The 16,872-nt window shown below is 35.1% G+C and overlaps 1 protein-coding gene across 7 annotated transcripts in view; it reads right to left on the bottom strand.

Annotated features, from left to right (window-relative positions):
- Positions 1 to 107: 107 nt before the first annotated feature.
- LOC148940662 (GDP-Man:Man(3)GlcNAc(2)-PP-Dol alpha-1,2-mannosyltransferase-like) overlaps positions 108 to 16,872 on the bottom strand; it is a 38,364-nt gene continuing 21,599 nt past the window's right edge. For all 7 annotated transcript variants that reach the window (XM_089105475.1, XM_089105476.1, XM_089105478.1 and 4 more), the window contains 4 exons: positions 15,443 to 15,678; positions 9,201 to 9,899; positions 4,168 to 4,363; positions 108 to 238 (listed from right to left, as the gene is read on the bottom strand). In XM_089105475.1, coding sequence (XP_088961601.1) covers positions 160 to 238; positions 4,168 to 4,363; positions 9,201 to 9,899; positions 15,443 to 15,678 — 1,210 coding nt within the window. In that variant the 3' untranslated portion in view covers positions 108 to 159. The remainder of the gene's footprint in view (positions 239 to 4,167; positions 4,364 to 9,200; positions 9,900 to 15,442; positions 15,679 to 16,872) is intronic.

Genomic DNA, 16,872 nt, shown 5'->3' with positions numbered 1-16,872 from the left:
TTCCCCAGGGGTGATCGCATCGTGATAGTCGTAGAATATCGGGAAAGGGTTCGTTTCCCGATGTCCCCATTTCCCCCTAAAATATTTCCCGGATACAATAACAAATGAAGCGATAATAAATTAAATTGAAAAGAAATTTGCACAAAGGAAAAAAAAAATCTATGTTTCTAGCAACACTGCGATGTTTCTTAAGAATTCTTCCTGAAAATTTGCATCAGAAAATCTTCCAACAGATGACCTGAAAATAATAATAGTCTATACATATACGCACAAAAAGTGACAATCTCAAACAGATTGACGGTAAGGTAGGTAGTACGAAAGTAAATTACCAATAAAAATCCCCCCCCCCCATGGAGAATTCCCCTCCATTGGGAAACCGAAAAACACGACAACGCATAGAATCGATAAATAAAAACGCTTATTATTTTCAAATGTCACGTTTTTCATAATAGAGTTAATCCCAGTATGAATAAAGTTGTCGAAACAACGTACCTGAACTATAACAACAGTACTTTTAAATTTGAAAATTATGGTTGAATACCAAATTCAGAGAGTTAGGTGAAAAATCTTGAGTCAAAGATATTTGTTTAAAACCATTCTTGTAAAAAAAAAAATTTAAATAAAAATTCGTAAGGATATCTATACAACAAAAAGACACTAAAGCAGTAGACGTAGGTTAGAAAAGACAAAACAAAATTAATAGCATAAAAACAAAACAACTAGACTGCATTCGATCGCCCGAGTTTATTTACTAGACAAGCAATATTACTAATGCTTTTGGTTTTCGGATGCTAGGATTATACAGAAGATTAAAAGGTTCATCCATAATTAAATCCATGACTAATCAATATTATCAATTATAGTAGTATCGATATTATCAATGACCAAAACCAATAATACAGTCCATGACCAAAAATTAGCATTTTGAAGAATAACTGATGCCATGAGGTTAAGCTATGTGTATTTTTAAAGGATATGCAATTTGTTACCGATTTCATAACCCAAACGTTATTTCGTTTGTCAAATTACCCCGATGGGCTGGCATGGTATCCCAGACACATCACATTTGAAGAAGTTATAATCGGTCATGTAAGTAACCAAGGTCACTTGTAGAGCGTTGCATTCCAAGATTACTTATCCAACAAGATCGATTACTTATCATGAGCGTTCCATGAGACGTAAATGACGTCAGAGGTTAGGAGGATTGCTACTTGAAACGTTCTGTATTAGTTATCGGATAAGTTACACCTGTTAATCCCGGAAAATACGTGATAAGTGACGTCATATGTAAACAAAAAATTCAATCTTTGCAAAACTGGAGCCAAAATGAATTTTTATTTCTTCTATAAATTTCAGGCAGTAACATTAAAAGCTGTGAAAGCCCATGTACAGGAACAGTGAAAGCAAGCAATTATTACTTTCGTTAGCTAATTTGGAAAAACATTTATTAAATCAATATGATCGCGATTTTTAAATGTGTCTAACGTTGTATCCAATAAAATTAAGTCACATTTAACCTCTGTTTTTGCAGACCTGCTTCATCTACAATCTACCCACTTTTACCTAATGATACCCATTATCCACTGATACCAATGACTACCGAATTTCGTTTTTGGACTGGCAATGTCAATCAAGCTATTTGATAAGTTACCGTTGGGCATCTTGTAAAAAGAGTATAACTAAGTTTTACCGTGTGAGATTGGTCCTATATGCGGTAAACCAGGCAATTTTTTCAATATTTTCATCTGAATTGCCAAGGGCTAAATTTAAGTTATAACTTTATGTAAGATTTAGCTAATATTTCTGTTTTTCAGGTGATAGCTTTAACTGAGACACGGCTTGATGATCTCAATTCAGAGTTGTATGGTCTATAGGGATATAATTTTTACAAAAAAAAAAAAAATAGACAATTATGTCAACATGGAGGCATTGTCGTATATATTTGATGGAATATTGAAGTGGCCATTCGGAGCGATTTAACTATTTATAGGGAGATGGTGTTTGAGTCACTTGTACTTCATCTTCGTTTAGGTGTTTATTCTTGCTATTTAATAGTTCTCTACCGCCCATCGGCTTCCTCATATAATGAATTCTTTGATCTTTTGGAGGAGCAGCTCGAGAAGTTGCCTGTGAATCTCCTTTGTTTTTTGTGGGTGATCTAAACGTTGATCTGATTGAAATAAATGCAGAGCAGCCGAATATTGAATATTTTCATACCATTTGGATTACTTGCATCAATCAACATACCTACGAGAGTCAAGGATACATCCGCGACATGTACTGATAATATGTTCTCTAATGTTAATCCTGATTCCTCCCGTGTTGTTATTAGTGACACTTCTGACCATTTTGTTATATATTTTCTAGACATGCTATTCCTCTAGGAAATAGTTGTAGGTTAAAGAATGAGTTTTCTTGGCATAATGTAAATAAAACAATTCTCTTGTGTTATAAGAATGTTTTATTTCAAATGAATAGGGATAATGTTTTATGAATTACATCTAATAATGAAGAGAGGTTTAATTTGTTTTACCAAATTGTACAAGCGAATTAGAAAAGCATTGTGAAAGGGAAAAAGGACGGCGTTAGACATACCCAAAGAGGCCATGGGTAACTGCAGACGTTCAAAAATTGATGCGTATTAGAGACCAACTTTACAAAAAAAAAATATCAATCATAAATGTCGTTTAAATGATACAATACATAATAATTATGGTAATGCTCTGAATCATGTATTAAGGAATTCAAAAAGAAAATTTTAATTGAGGAAGTATCGGGATGTCCGGCAAAAACATGGTGTACGATTAAAGAAGTACTTCGGCGGCCAACAAAAACTATACCACTTGATATAGTAAGCCAAGAAGGCGAAGAGCCAAAAAGTGCTGATAATGTCTTGGAGGTATTTGGAAATTACGTCTCAGCGGTAGGAAAGCGTTTTACTGAAGGAATCTGTCCTACGTTACATGATCCAAGCATTTTTGACTACCTTGGTTATTTTGGATCTGAGGTTTCAATATATTTAGCACCTGTATCGTTAAGTGAGATAAAGCAGGTCATCTACGAAATGAAGAGTAATGCCTCTGGTAGTGATTTCATATCGTTCAGAGTGGTTAAATTTATCCTGTCACTAATCAAGAAGCCACTTTTGTCCCTAATTAGTTCTGCGTTAAAAGAGGGTTTCTTCCCGTCTTGTTTTAGAGTAGCTCATGTGACTCTTGTTCATTAGGATGGTAAGACAAATAATTTAGGAAATAATAGGCCGATTTATGCTCTTCCTGTGCTGTCTCGTGTTTTAGAGAAGTACTTTGCTGCCCGTCTTTACGCATATTTAGAGCGTCGTAATGTGTTAAATCCTACCCAATTCGGATTTCGGCATGATTGCACAACAGAAAAAGCGGTTGCCCATCTAAGCAGCGTAGTCAGTCAAGCGCTGGATGAAGGTTACAGGGCTTTAGCAGTATTTTTAGATATAATTAAAGCTTTCGACACAGTAGATCATGATCTCCTACTTCTAAATTGTGATTTTTATGGCTTATGAGGTCCTGGGCTTAACCTTCTACGGGCATCCTTAGAAGGGCGGCTACAGTATGTTCAGATTGACTCAAAGCGTTCATCAAGCTTTCCTATTACACGCAGAGTTCCACAGGGCTCTGTTCTTGGACCGATATTATTCTTACTTTTTGTAAATGACCAAAGCCAAACTTTGTCTAGTATCAAAAATAATTTCAGTGGATTATTCCATGATCCACAAGAAGTAACAGTACATTGTACAATGTATTTGAAGGACATTGTTGACAAGTACATTGTCTGCCATTTTTTAAATATTATTTTCAATTCTAACAAAATATATCATTTGTCAACACGCCCACTTTGATAATATCTCTCAACGGCGACATATTTGAATTGAGAACTGAAAAATACGATAATTAAATTAAAAGATTGACAACCAAATCAAAACTTAAAATGGATTGTAAACGACAATGAGAATTTTACGGTCCAATCACCCATCTTATAATTTGATTAACGGCTAAGTTAGCCTTACTACACAAGGGTTTTCTCATTTTTCAGTTTTCAGCTAGTTGATTGTATTGGTCTTCATTTCGGTTTTTTTATTCAACCCATTTTTACTTGTATTTTATATTGGAGATTATTATACAGCCCACTTACCATGCTGCTTCTCGTATTTCTTGACGCTCGGTATCCGACATATTTAGAATTTTTAAGATGGTACTGGAGTATTCGTCTTCATATTCTGCTAAGAACCCATTTCGAACATGGCCACTGTTGACTATTATGTCAGACTTCGGACCGCCCGATTTGTGAGCAACCATTATTAATCCAGCTGCCATACACTCAACAACACCTGAAATTAGATTTTATCGTTATATAGCGTAGAATTAGAGTTAGCAAAAAAAAAAAAAAAAACTCAAACATTTGTCTCCACAGCTACGTAATTAAAGCAAATGAGCAATGTTTCTTGTGCCAATTTTTATTCCCAGTTAAGGTAAAGTCGAATCAAATCTGTTTGTTTAGAGAGAAAGTGAAACGTATAATCAACTACTTATGTGAAAAAAAGAGAACATTTTAAAGATCAATTTGGTCAATATGATGTGGTCAAAGCAACGAAATGGTATTAATCCTAATCAAAAATGGCCTCAAAAGGGAGTGGAGCATTATTGTTGTAGATTGGATATTATGAAATTAACAAACAAAATTCTACGAAAAATCTCATCCTTTTAAGGCCATATACGGGGACGGAGAGGGGTACCGGGTTTCAGCCCCCTTTCCACCCTAAAATTTGTGTCTGACCCGTGGAAACATAACAAATATGCATATAAACAGATTTTTGATACTTTTTTAAGTTTGTTTTTGTAAAATCCCCCCGCCAACAGCAAAAATCCTGGACACGCTCTTGCATCCCATATAGTCAAAATATTGCCCTGCAAACCATGCCTTTTAGAACCTCTTATGAAGCAAATTTGGCAATTATCTCAGAAGTGTGCAAATGTTCGATACATCTTTAGATATGACTTCGATGATTTTATTACAACAGATTGTAACAAATTAGACTATTTTGCAATGTCTTGTAAGTAACTAAAAAGTGATCTTGGAATTAGAATGACCTCTAAAATTTACACATGGTTTTCAAGCCCTTTTCAGTGCATAAGGGTAAGTTAGTACAAAGAAAATATTTTACAATTAGGTTTGTTTATCATTTAATCTATCTTATTTACGGTGGTAAACTTGCCTTTTTAACCACCTCATTATAATTTTTTTTTTCAATTAAAACGCAACCTCTTAAAGTCTTTATAAATCATCGTTCTGGTCAGCTTTACGACATTTACTTTAACGCCAAAGTAACACACACGCTTGTTTCATACTGACTTTATAGCTATTCAAGTGGTAATGTCATTTATCTCAAGATCTCACTTAGTAACGATTTATTGATATTAGGACGCAGTATGGGAAAAACTTCTAGCAAATACAATTAGTTTTGTTTATCATTGAGGCCAAGAAGAAAAAACGTTAAAAATTTTAACAATGTCTTATGTATTACTAGAAAATTTTCTTGGATTACAACGCCTTATTGAATAGGCTTTGTGACTTGAACACATATTAAGGAAAGAAATAGTAGGGTTATAGGTATGAAATTATTACAGTTAGAAACATTCCCCCGCTGCTTTTTTCATCTATGTAAACATGTCTGTAGAGTGTTTATCAAAAGCAAAAAAAGACCTTAGATCGTCCATGGGCATTGACGGCACATAGTACGTCGACGAAACCTCTCCAGTCGCCCCGAATCTCTGCCGCAGTAGTAAACTCATCTTTTTTTAAACAAGACAACATTTATAACTGGTTCTCACTGCCTAACAATTAAACATTCCAATGAGGATAAGTTGGTTTATTAGACAGTGAAAACAGATACAAATTTCAAGATATTTTAAGGTATTACGTCGTATATATGTGGAGATTAAGTGTATAAATATAAATTCAACAACATTTCTTATGCAATTAGAAGACAAAGAAGAATTTGCCACCTTCATAGGACATTCAACTAGGCAATTTTATAGAATAAAATTTACAACTCAAGATTTTGGACATACCCTGTTAATGAACTCTCTCACACAAATCTAGGGAATGTACCCGAAGTAATTATTTTGTTCTGTATAAATATTTTAGTTTTAATTTTAATGCTTCAGTATTTCTGCTGATGACGATCACTGTATATGTGATCGAAATTTCCAGACCTTTGAATTTGTTTTCACTGTCCAATAAATGGACTTATCACCATTTAAACGTTTACTTGTTTATCATTAGAAAGGCAGTGTGGTCTTGGAAAAAATATATGATTTAAGGTATACGTCGAAAATATATCACTAGCGGCAAATAAGTTGAATTTTCATTCCCAATACAAAATAAAAATTAAGGCATCTCCGATTCTTCGTAGTACATTGCTTTTTACATAACCAATTGTCAAGTAAAACTTAAAAAAAATCCAGCATCGTTCTGAATCTGGGGTTAAAATTAGACCACATATAATGGGTTACATAACACAATTAGTGCATCAGATACAGCTGAAAATTTACAATTAACCTAAACACAAAGACCTTTGAATCCCCAGGCAGAAGAAATTCTGCCTGGGGGAAATGTTAGTTATATCAGGCGCAACGTAATTGCACACACAGTTAGAGTTTTGCAACACCACTAGTGCCAGCCTAGAACTAAACAATTAGGTAATTCAATGCCAAGAAATTCCAGAATCCTCATTTCTTTTTGGACATGTCCAGCACACTAGTGGCATCTAAATAATAAAAGCAAATTAACACCTAAGTAGCCGAAAGTATAAAGGAACTCACAGATTCGAAGTCTGGATAAAAAAAAAAAAAAATTTAGTAAGCTCTAATTCTATAACTGATACAATTCCGACTTTGCCTTTTTGGCAAATGTGCAACTTCGATGCACAGACTCGAACTTGAGAAGATCAGTAGCAGTACTACCGGCCGCAGTAGATATGTACTATTCTTAGCACTTGTCTCAGAAATTGTAGCTTGACAGCATATCACGGCTGAAACCTCAGATGCAATCTAGTAAAGAACCACCTCTAGCCCATAGCAACTGAAAATTTAAAAACGTGATTCGATAAAAACCAACTGTCAAATAAGGAATGATCGCTATTTGAGGCTGATTCGCAAATGATAACTGTTATTTCGGCTAATCTTGTTGATAAAAGTTTAGTGCTAAATTAAATTTAAGAGAATTTCGTAAAATAGCCTGAAACCAGTTTGAAATCATGTCGGATCAAAATTAAAACTGAACCATTTGAATCATCATAGCCAAAAACCCCATTAAGGAAAATAGCAGTCCCCATCTGGAGAATCAAGCAAAATCACTTTTTTTCGGAAAAGCACCCTTCTTTTCTCCCAAAAGAGTAGTAATTTTCCCTTAAAATAGTAAGATTTCGCAACAGTAGAATTACATTTTGACATAACTAGTTCAACTAGCTTCCAAATTCTTTAAGAATTTTGTTTTTAAAAATCCGAACCATGTTCTGGATTTCGTAGCATATAAAAAATTTTTGTTCAAAATGTCATAAATACAGCTTGGAGGGAAAGACACCATAAATGGTAGTTGTAAGTCGTTGTCCTTTATCTTATCTTTGTGGAACATGTGATACATTTGTGCTTCAAATCCACCTATTTTTTAAAAGACTGTTTCTCCGCGAGATTACAACAACAATTAGTGTTGATGTCTATTAAAAAACAAAATCGTTTCATTTCAAATTCTCCGTTTCAGTAAACCAAACCGACGTTACAATAAAAGAAAGCACATATTGTTCTTAAATCTTTGCTTTCTTATCAACAAGGCTAGGGTGACTTAGGCGTTAAAACAAAGACATTGAGAAACTGATTAACCATAAACTTATGTCGGCCTCTAACTCCACGTAACATTTAAGACATTACCTGGCAAATTGCCCTAAATTTTTCGAAAAAACAAACTAAGAAAACACAAGTGTTTCTCTGAAGTGCTTTAAAGATTATATCCTAAATAACTCAGTAATATATGCACTGTTCTTGTATCACCAACAAAAAGTATATTATGCACGACCCAGACGAGGCACACCTGTGGACCAGTCAATCTTGACTCTGGCTTGAATGTTTTTTTTAATCACAGTTGTGACTGTCATCTGACTCTTCCATAACAGCACACACGACAAATGATTACTGGCAAGCTCTGTTGAACTGCGTGCGCGTCGAGCAGTAAATCCCAATCCTTCAAAATGGGATATACCCTCTGCTGAATGAAATCAGTAACAACTAGAAACCAACAAATTAAAATAGCAAGTTTTGTTTCAGTAAATTCAGGGGGCATTCAAAAACCTCACAGCAAAATATTGGAGGTTTTTGGCTGTATGTTGTCTCTTACATTTGCAGCTTTAAAAGTTATTTTGGCAAAGAAAAGTAGCACTGCTTTTGAGACAGCCAAGTTTTTTCAGTCTAGTATTACGAACGATTTGAAGCTGGAGTCCACCCCTACGTTTTTAAGGTTAATACCCTAACTTTCAAATGATCTACTGGTTTCTTGAAAAAGCAAGCTTTAATCAGTTTCGCTACAGCCGAATTCTAAAGGTTCTATAATGGTTATTAACAGTAGTATAACGATAAAAAAAAAGGTAAAGGTTTTATAATGGCTACTACTTTCTTCTGTGAGAAAAGCGGCAATTTCTGGACTGTGAAGGTCATAAAACAAATTCTTGCAAAGCAAAATTTATCGGATATTCCACGTCGAGAAGATATTTATAGATTCCAGCATTGCATCTGCTGCACCAAGCAACACTTTCAAAATTAACGGATGGGATTATTACCCTATTCAGCCCTTCTATAAAAGTAGTATAGCCTATTAAGTTCTCGAACAATACAATCCAACCTTTTTGATAAACTTAAAATAAACTGGACTAATGTTCAAGGGCGTATCCAGGATTTTTGTTCAGGGGAGGTTATTTTTTCGGGAGGGGGGGGGTTACAAAAAGCTTTAAAAAACACATCAACAATTTGCACAATTTTGTACAAAATACAAAAAATACAATTTTGTTTATATACATTTTGTTATGTTTTTATACGTCGGACAACAAATTCGGGGGGAGGGTGTGAAAATCCACAAACATCCCCCTCCCTGGATACGACCTGGCTAATGTTTCTTACTGATTCCAAAATGTTCATTCCACATAGTGTGAATTCCAATAGTCCCTTCTTGTAGAATCGTTTTCAGCTCTTCAAAGGTTACATTTACTCTGAATTCTACATAATCTTCAATAGAAAGATGTTTACAAAGGTCCTTATAATCTTCAACTCGTTTTTCGTCAATTTCATCACGACAACTCCCAACAAAAATAAGCCGTATTCGTTCTTTCAGCTCATCAGGGATAACTTGCAACAAACTAAAATACGACATGATCATCAAAGGATGGTCTTTTTCAGGTCGAAATTGGGCCACAGCCACAATACTTTTCATCTGCTTCTCCGAATCTGGAATTTGCTTAATTTTCAAAAATTCACTCACATCACATGGCGGATAAACTCTATTGGTCCTAAGAGATATATTCCAGATAGAGTTTATGTGATTTTCAGTCCAGGAGGAGTTTACCATCACGATATCAGCAAATCGTCCAACAAATCCGTATAATATCGCAAAAAATTTATAATATCCAAGTTTAAGACTGCTGAGGTTTCTGCTACGTGCAATTGCTCCACTATTGTTATACGCTGGGAGGTTTGTGGCAACCCTGGCCAGCATGTCTGTACTAATTGTTGGGTAATGAACATAGCACCCAATTTTCGCTCCTCCCAAGACTTTGAAGAGTGGAAAAGTAAACGCATATCCCATGGTGTCTATATACACATCTGAAAGAAACAAGAGTTATTAATCAGTCTTAGTTAAAGGTTGTGTTTTAGGCAGGGCTTTGGAGTCGGTCATAAGTTATAACAGCTCCGACTCTAGACATTTTCAATAAACCGACTCCAGTTCTGACTCCGACACCTGAAACTTTAAACATAATTGCTCCGACTCCAGCCCTGACTCCGAGATGTAATATTTCCCTTTCAGTAAAGGCCCCTTTCCTTCCCTTGTCGTAAAAAGCACATAGTTTAATCAAATTATATTCTAAATATAAATTTAATAACCCTGTATATACCTAATGTTTATCTTATAAATTTTATGTTCTTTATTGCCAGAACTGCTGTAGAGTGCAAAAGAGGTGTCTCTGTCAATGTATTAAGCATTTTTCTATATTTCTGTATTTTATATGTAATGTATTTGCAAATATTATACGTATATTCTTCAATAGTGATACAAATAATTGAATAAATTGTTTCTGTTGTAGTACTGTAGTACTATGGGGCAAAAAATCCTATTCATTTTAATTAGCCTACAATATTAATCTTGTTTATTATTGCCACTTTTTAGTAGTATTTCGCTTGACTCCAGCCTTTATGTGTTTCTATAACTCTTGACTCTGACTTCAAAGGGTCTTACATTATTTCTGTTACTATAACTCTATTCAGCAAAAGTTTACTAAAACCCCGACTCCAACTCCACAGCCCTGGTATTGGGAGTTAAGAATCATCAATGATGCTGGTTTAACTGCCTTTTATTATTTTCCTTCCAAAGCAACGGAGAACAAAATACCCTAATTTATTTTCATAAGCTAGCAAGTTCACAAGTGGCTAAAATCTTGGCACCTTGTGCTGATCATGAGTAAAAAAAGGCATCAACTCTATTAATATCTACAATTTTTACATGAAAGTAAAATTACAATCAGAAATAATGATTAACTTTTATCCATAGCTTCAATAAAACAGTAAGACTCAAATGTTTCTATACCAGAAAACCCTCATTCTTTTCAAAAAACTAAAGAAACAAGCGTTTCATAGTAAGTTTATTTGATTATGAATAGTAATTATTTCCATAGCTGAAAATAAAAGCTGAACATTTACTGTTACTTGACAAAAATAAAATGAATAAAAATGAGACGACGTAACGACCAGCTACATTAGTGTAGCATAGACTCCTGTCCTTTCAAGACCAATTGAGTTACATTTTTCGATCTTTGAGAACTATTAAACACGAAAATACGATTTTGACTTGTGTCCCTTTCGAAAAACGTATGGAAATTGACTAATACAGATACATGAATAGAGTACATTGCGAGTTTTTTTTTTCTTTTTTTTTCTCCTGGCTGGTGAATTTTCGAACCAGTCACATAAATTAAAACCGATGCCTCACGAAGATGTCCGACCGATGCCTCACGAAGGCTTTGAATTGTGTAAGCATTGAAAGCATGTAAAAGCATTGTGAAACTAATAGATGCTATTTGCCAATGTTTTGAGTGACATAGTAGGTTTAAACGCACATGATAAAAAATTGTCATTAATGTTTAAGGACGCCCAGGACATATTTTTTTTTGTACTGAAACCCCAGGAACCGATAAGATACGATTTCACTCATTTAAACTGATAAGTAAATGTTGGCCAAAATCAGGTAATCCCTAACTTCATTGACCGAAATAAAACCATTCAGATCCATAAACTTAAAAAATTAACCATTTAATTTACCTCACTATAAAAAATCTGAAATGTTCTAGAGGTATTTTTTAGATGTTCTTAAATGTAACTTTGATACCACCATAGCTGGTGAAGTATTTTCCCTTTAAGCATGTGTGCTAAAAAACATTGTTGGGTTGTTTTATAGATCCAACCCCCCTAATTGTGGACTCGTCATTCCAGCTACAGTTAAATCAAAGACAAATAACAAGAAACAAAATATAAAAGGACTAACTATATGAAAAATAAAGTAAAATCATGGGTAATCTTTTTATTTTTCATGCTTAATTTTACAAAACCCAAAAACTAACAAACAAAAAAAGAGACGAATAACAAGAATTAGAGAAAATTATATTCAGGAGATCCTGCTTCCTTCTATCGTCACCTGTTAAATAAAACCGTTAATATTAAGCTGCAGTATTGGATTGGGCACTTAGACTTATTTATACTTAGATATACACGCCTAGTGGCGTATAGGGCAGCAATGGTCAACCTCCACGTCGGACAATCCTGAGTCAGAGACCACAGTTCGTTGAGAAATGATCGTATAACTCTTTGCTCATATTCAAGGGAACGACCAACAGTTTGAAAAACCGTGTCTTTTACAGACATTGAACAGAACTAGACTCTACAGTGAATAAAGATTTTGAGGGAAACCCAAAACTATGTTCGTTGCTTTTTTTCAAGATTCACGGCGCTACCGAAAACTGATACGCAGTTAATCTTGGCAATTATCATATTAAATTGAGCTTACTGTATAAAACAACTGTAACTCCATTTAAAGGAATTTGAAGAAAACCCTCTAAAGATTATTTTTGCTGGGAGATTGCCCAACGTGGCAAATTGACCTCAATATTAAACTGAGCTTACCATATATAACAGTTGTAACTCCACTTAATGAGGTTTGAAGGAGGTCCTCTAAAGTTTACTTCTGCTGGGAGTTTGTCCCACGAGGCAAATTGAGCTCAATATTAAATTGAGCTTACCATATATAACAGCTGTAACTCCACTTAAAGGAGTTTAAAGAAGACCCTCTAAAGATTACCTCTGCTGGGAGTTTGTCCCAAGTGGCGACTGATCACCGGATGATGCTTTCTTATACATACTCCTGCCAACAAGTTTCCTGTTGTATGAGCGAGGTTACAATGAGTTACTTTTATCACCTCCGATGTAGTGAGCATCAAATTAGAAATCTTTTCAGAAGGAAGGTCGTTCAAATACTTGTAAACATCCTCACCAGAGGCTCGATTCTATTCGTTCGATTTTTCAGAGGATAGAAAGGAGCTATATGAGGCTGTGTTGCCGCGCCAAAACGAAGACATCTTTACCCAATTAAGGATCTCAGGCAGGAGGTATACAATAGCAGAATAGCGGTAACTGAAACTTTTCGCAATACATAATGTTATCCAGTTTTCTAGAACAATACGATTTGACTTTATTCAAGTGGTCTGAGTTCAATCAGTTACTGTATCCAAAAGAAATATGAAGATATATGCAACTCACGGAAGACGTAAGGATGAAACCACTTACGTCTTCTAGGGTTGAAGAAAACAGGGTAAAAGAAGTATTCCTTATAGAGAAATATGAGAAGAAATGCAACCCTAGAAGACACAAGAGCTCAGCACAAATAATGGGTTTACCTTAAGTCCTTGGCAGTCTCGCTACTGTTACAAGAAAGTCTTTTGTCTTTTTTTACGGTAAAAGTATCCTCGTATGAATTTGCCCAAGCCTTCTGTCAAAAGATCAGCCTGAAGCTAAAACTAAATTTGCCGGAATCATAATTTTAGAAATTCTGATATGGGTTATATCAGAATTTCCTCAGCAAAAAGATGAATTTTATTTACTAAAATGACACTTAACATGTTTACAAACAAGAGATAAGATGCTGGGCCAACTACTGGGTACTCGTTTGATGTGATACCGTTATGGACAACCCTTATGGACAACGAATAATGATACAGAAAGTCTTCCAGTGAAGTATATAACCGATCCAGAATACCAGTCTTTCCGCTTCGAAAAGCCTCTACAATATAAAATCAATAGACATTGCATCAACATCGCATCCCCCAGACATAAACTCTCCCCATTTCGACTAACAGACAGAACTAACTGCTATCCAGTAGCTTGATTTGAAGAATTTGTAAAACGGCTCGTTTAGTATGCTTTCAAACTCTTTTTGTGGGTGGGAGCCAACAAATGAGCCAGCATCAGTAGGATCAGTCTCTGCTTCCGGAATAAATACACCAATTTCCCATACTTTAGGGAACAAATCAGTGGTTAATCACTTTTCGAAAATTAGAGCGAGAGCACCAGTACGTTCAGGAGCCAAGTTCTTAGAGCCAAATGAGGACTTTGATTAGAGGTTTTTGCTCACAAGTTTTCCCGACGTCTAGGTTAGTCGGAACAATAAGTATTTTCCGCATACTGATTCCACCCTCGTCAAGTGACAGGGAAGGAGGCACTTTTCTAGAGCTTCTACCTTTGACTAACTAGCATGTTAGCACTGATTGTTTACCGCAAGTTAAGGGATATTCTAGACTTAAGGGAACAAGGACCTCCTTGATAACTCTCCATCACCACTTTGAAGGTGTATTTCTTAACATAGATAGAAACTTCCGCTTGTAATGCAGTTGAGCTGAATATACCACAGAGACTCAATCTTTGACGGCTTTCATAAATAAAGTCCAATCCTCATCAGTTCTACTATGCTTTTATGTTACAGACGATTTTTTTCTCGTTTACCTTTACGGCTTTTGCACTAAATGCACTAAATTTGTGTTAAACGGAACAAACCAGTGTTTGTTCCATTATCTAACGTATATATTCGTATCCATTGTAAATACATTGTTGATAGCTTCAGATGTGGAAGTTTCGTAGTGTAGCGCTGGTTTATCAGGATTTTTAATACTAAATCTACAGTGTAATTTCCGGCAACCATCAAGATAGCCGATTCCAATCAGTACGATGATAAATACAAATAGTCCGTTGATCCTTTATTCGTGGTGGTTACTTTAAATTGTCGTAAGGTATAATAGCATCACGGGCACTGGCAAAAGGACGACTTGCAGTCCAGAATGATTCTGGCCTATCTGCCAAGAAGAGAGCAAGTTGTGAAGAACAGTTAGGACGAACATGTGAGTCAAACTCAACTAGCTGTTCTAACCCACATAAAAAATTAAGACCATGCAACAACAACCCTCACAATACAACTTAACTAATTTTCACAATGAGACTGGGGATGACCAAGGGTCAAGGAAGTTCTTTAAGAATTAAAGCTTATTTTCTTCAATGTAACCGGAAGTAGAGATGATTGGAGGAAAGCTAATCTTTAGTATCATAACATTTTACCCCATTAAATAAGTGTATAACACCAAGGGTAAAGATAAAATTTTGGTAGGCCCCGATATTCAAGATGCTCTCACTTGCTGCCTTGCTCATAGTTTCTTATTGCTTTCTTATAATTTTCCTATCAATGCCCTCGCCCACCCCATGAAAATCAAAGACAGGGATCTGAACAAGGAATATAATAAAAGCGTATAGCTTACAAAGGATTTACGTGTTATGGAGACCATACTTTGTTTCTGATTTGTAATGAAACCGGTTTTCTGTGTCCACTCGGAGATAATCAGATTAGCCCGAGCAAGAGAAATGACTTTGCAGGTATATTTCAATTAAATATCTAATGTATAGAGGTGGTTAGGTTACATATACCCTTACAAATTTCATGTAACAGATTTTGATGTCACTTTTGCAAGAGCCGAAGTAAAACCTTTGCTACTAGCAATTTTATTCCAAAGTTTCAATAAATCAAATTCTTTTTAGAGTCACAGCAAAAAAGATCATACCTGGTATGTGCAAGAACAAGGCCTCAAACCCAAGCAAAAGAGAGCCTACACTCTGGCCCAGCAGCGTCAATATGGGATATTTGGCCGCTTCTACCCAACACCTTCGCTGTAGATACTCGAACTTTATCGATTTTTCTATCTTGACGTTAAATCTTTTTTCTGCATTAGAAATCAGAGTTTCTGGAGGAACATGATCTCCAGTATAGATTATAATAGAGACATTCCGGTTCCTATAACTAGAAATAAACAGTAATTACAAAAGAAAATACAAATGACTAGAAATACGTTTAATTTAATTTATAATTTGAAGATAATTAAAACTATGAATGTTGACATAATGATAAATTACACTTAATAGGAGAACAAGATGAAATGTTTTCGCCGCTGAACAAACGGAACAAAACGGCTAAAATCAATACTTTGCTGTGGCGTGACCTCCTGTCACTTAAAAAGGAATCTAGAACTTACAATACGTTCAAACTAAGGCCTCTCCCGATGTTCTATAATTAATGGTTCGATACAATCCCTGTTGAGAGTAAAACCGAAAAAATCTTCGTGGCCAGGCTTCTCGGGAAAAATACAAGATTTTTAATTTTTGTTAATAGGCATATGTAATCACTGTTCAAGGATTTTAAGACATGCTGAACTGAGGGTGTGATTCTAAAAAAAATCGTATCCCTTTTGAGAGGTTTTTCCCCCCTTTTTCCTAGAATAATGAAAGTATTATGTTATTTAGGACTCTTGATGGGTGCTTTAGAACTTAATGAACTTTATATATTAGAATGGTCATGAAAATCATTCTTTTTAGTGTTTTGGCTACTATTGAAGAGCTGGCTACTACTTTGGCTACTACAAAAGCACATAATATTTTGAGAATTATTTCAATATGTAACTGCTTATAGTCTAGAATAGACATGATGTTTCTGTGTGCATAGGTGGAATGGACAACATGAAAGCTCTCCCAGAAGGCTTGAAAGCACTGATTCTATTATCACAATGAATTTCCTACATCAATAATTGACAACCCTTTGCCTAGATACACTTAAGGAAGGACAATCTAATAAGGACATTTCTCGGCTCTGAGGTTAGAAATAAGTTACTGAACATTATTAATATGATTTTTGAAAAGGAAGAAGTACTTAACGATTTTAGGAAAACCTTAATTAAGCCACTGTATAAGAAAGGTGATAAGTGAGTGTTGTAATTATCGAGGCATTAGTCTGGTCTATGTAGGTAGCAAATTACTTAGCGATATTATGCCTATTCGGCTGAGATATGCTGTAGACAAAGTTTTAAGAGAAGAACAGTGCGGTTTTAGGAAAGGTAGAGGATGTTTCGACCAAATTTTCACTCTTAGGTTAATAGTTGAGAAATACCTGAGTTCTCAAACACCTTTGGTCCTCAGTTTTATAGATTATGAGCAAGCGTTC

Source organism: Artemia sp. Qi Xiang Cuo, chromosome 19, assembly GCF_049724085.1.
Source record: "Artemia sp. Qi Xiang Cuo chromosome 19, ASM4972408v1, whole genome shotgun sequence".
In the NCBI taxonomy this organism is placed as follows: Eukaryota; Metazoa; Arthropoda; class Branchiopoda; order Anostraca; family Artemiidae; genus Artemia; species Artemia sp. Qi Xiang Cuo.
The sequence above is the reverse complement of the archived record's forward strand: the minus strand, read 5'-3'. Positions and strand labels throughout refer to the sequence as shown.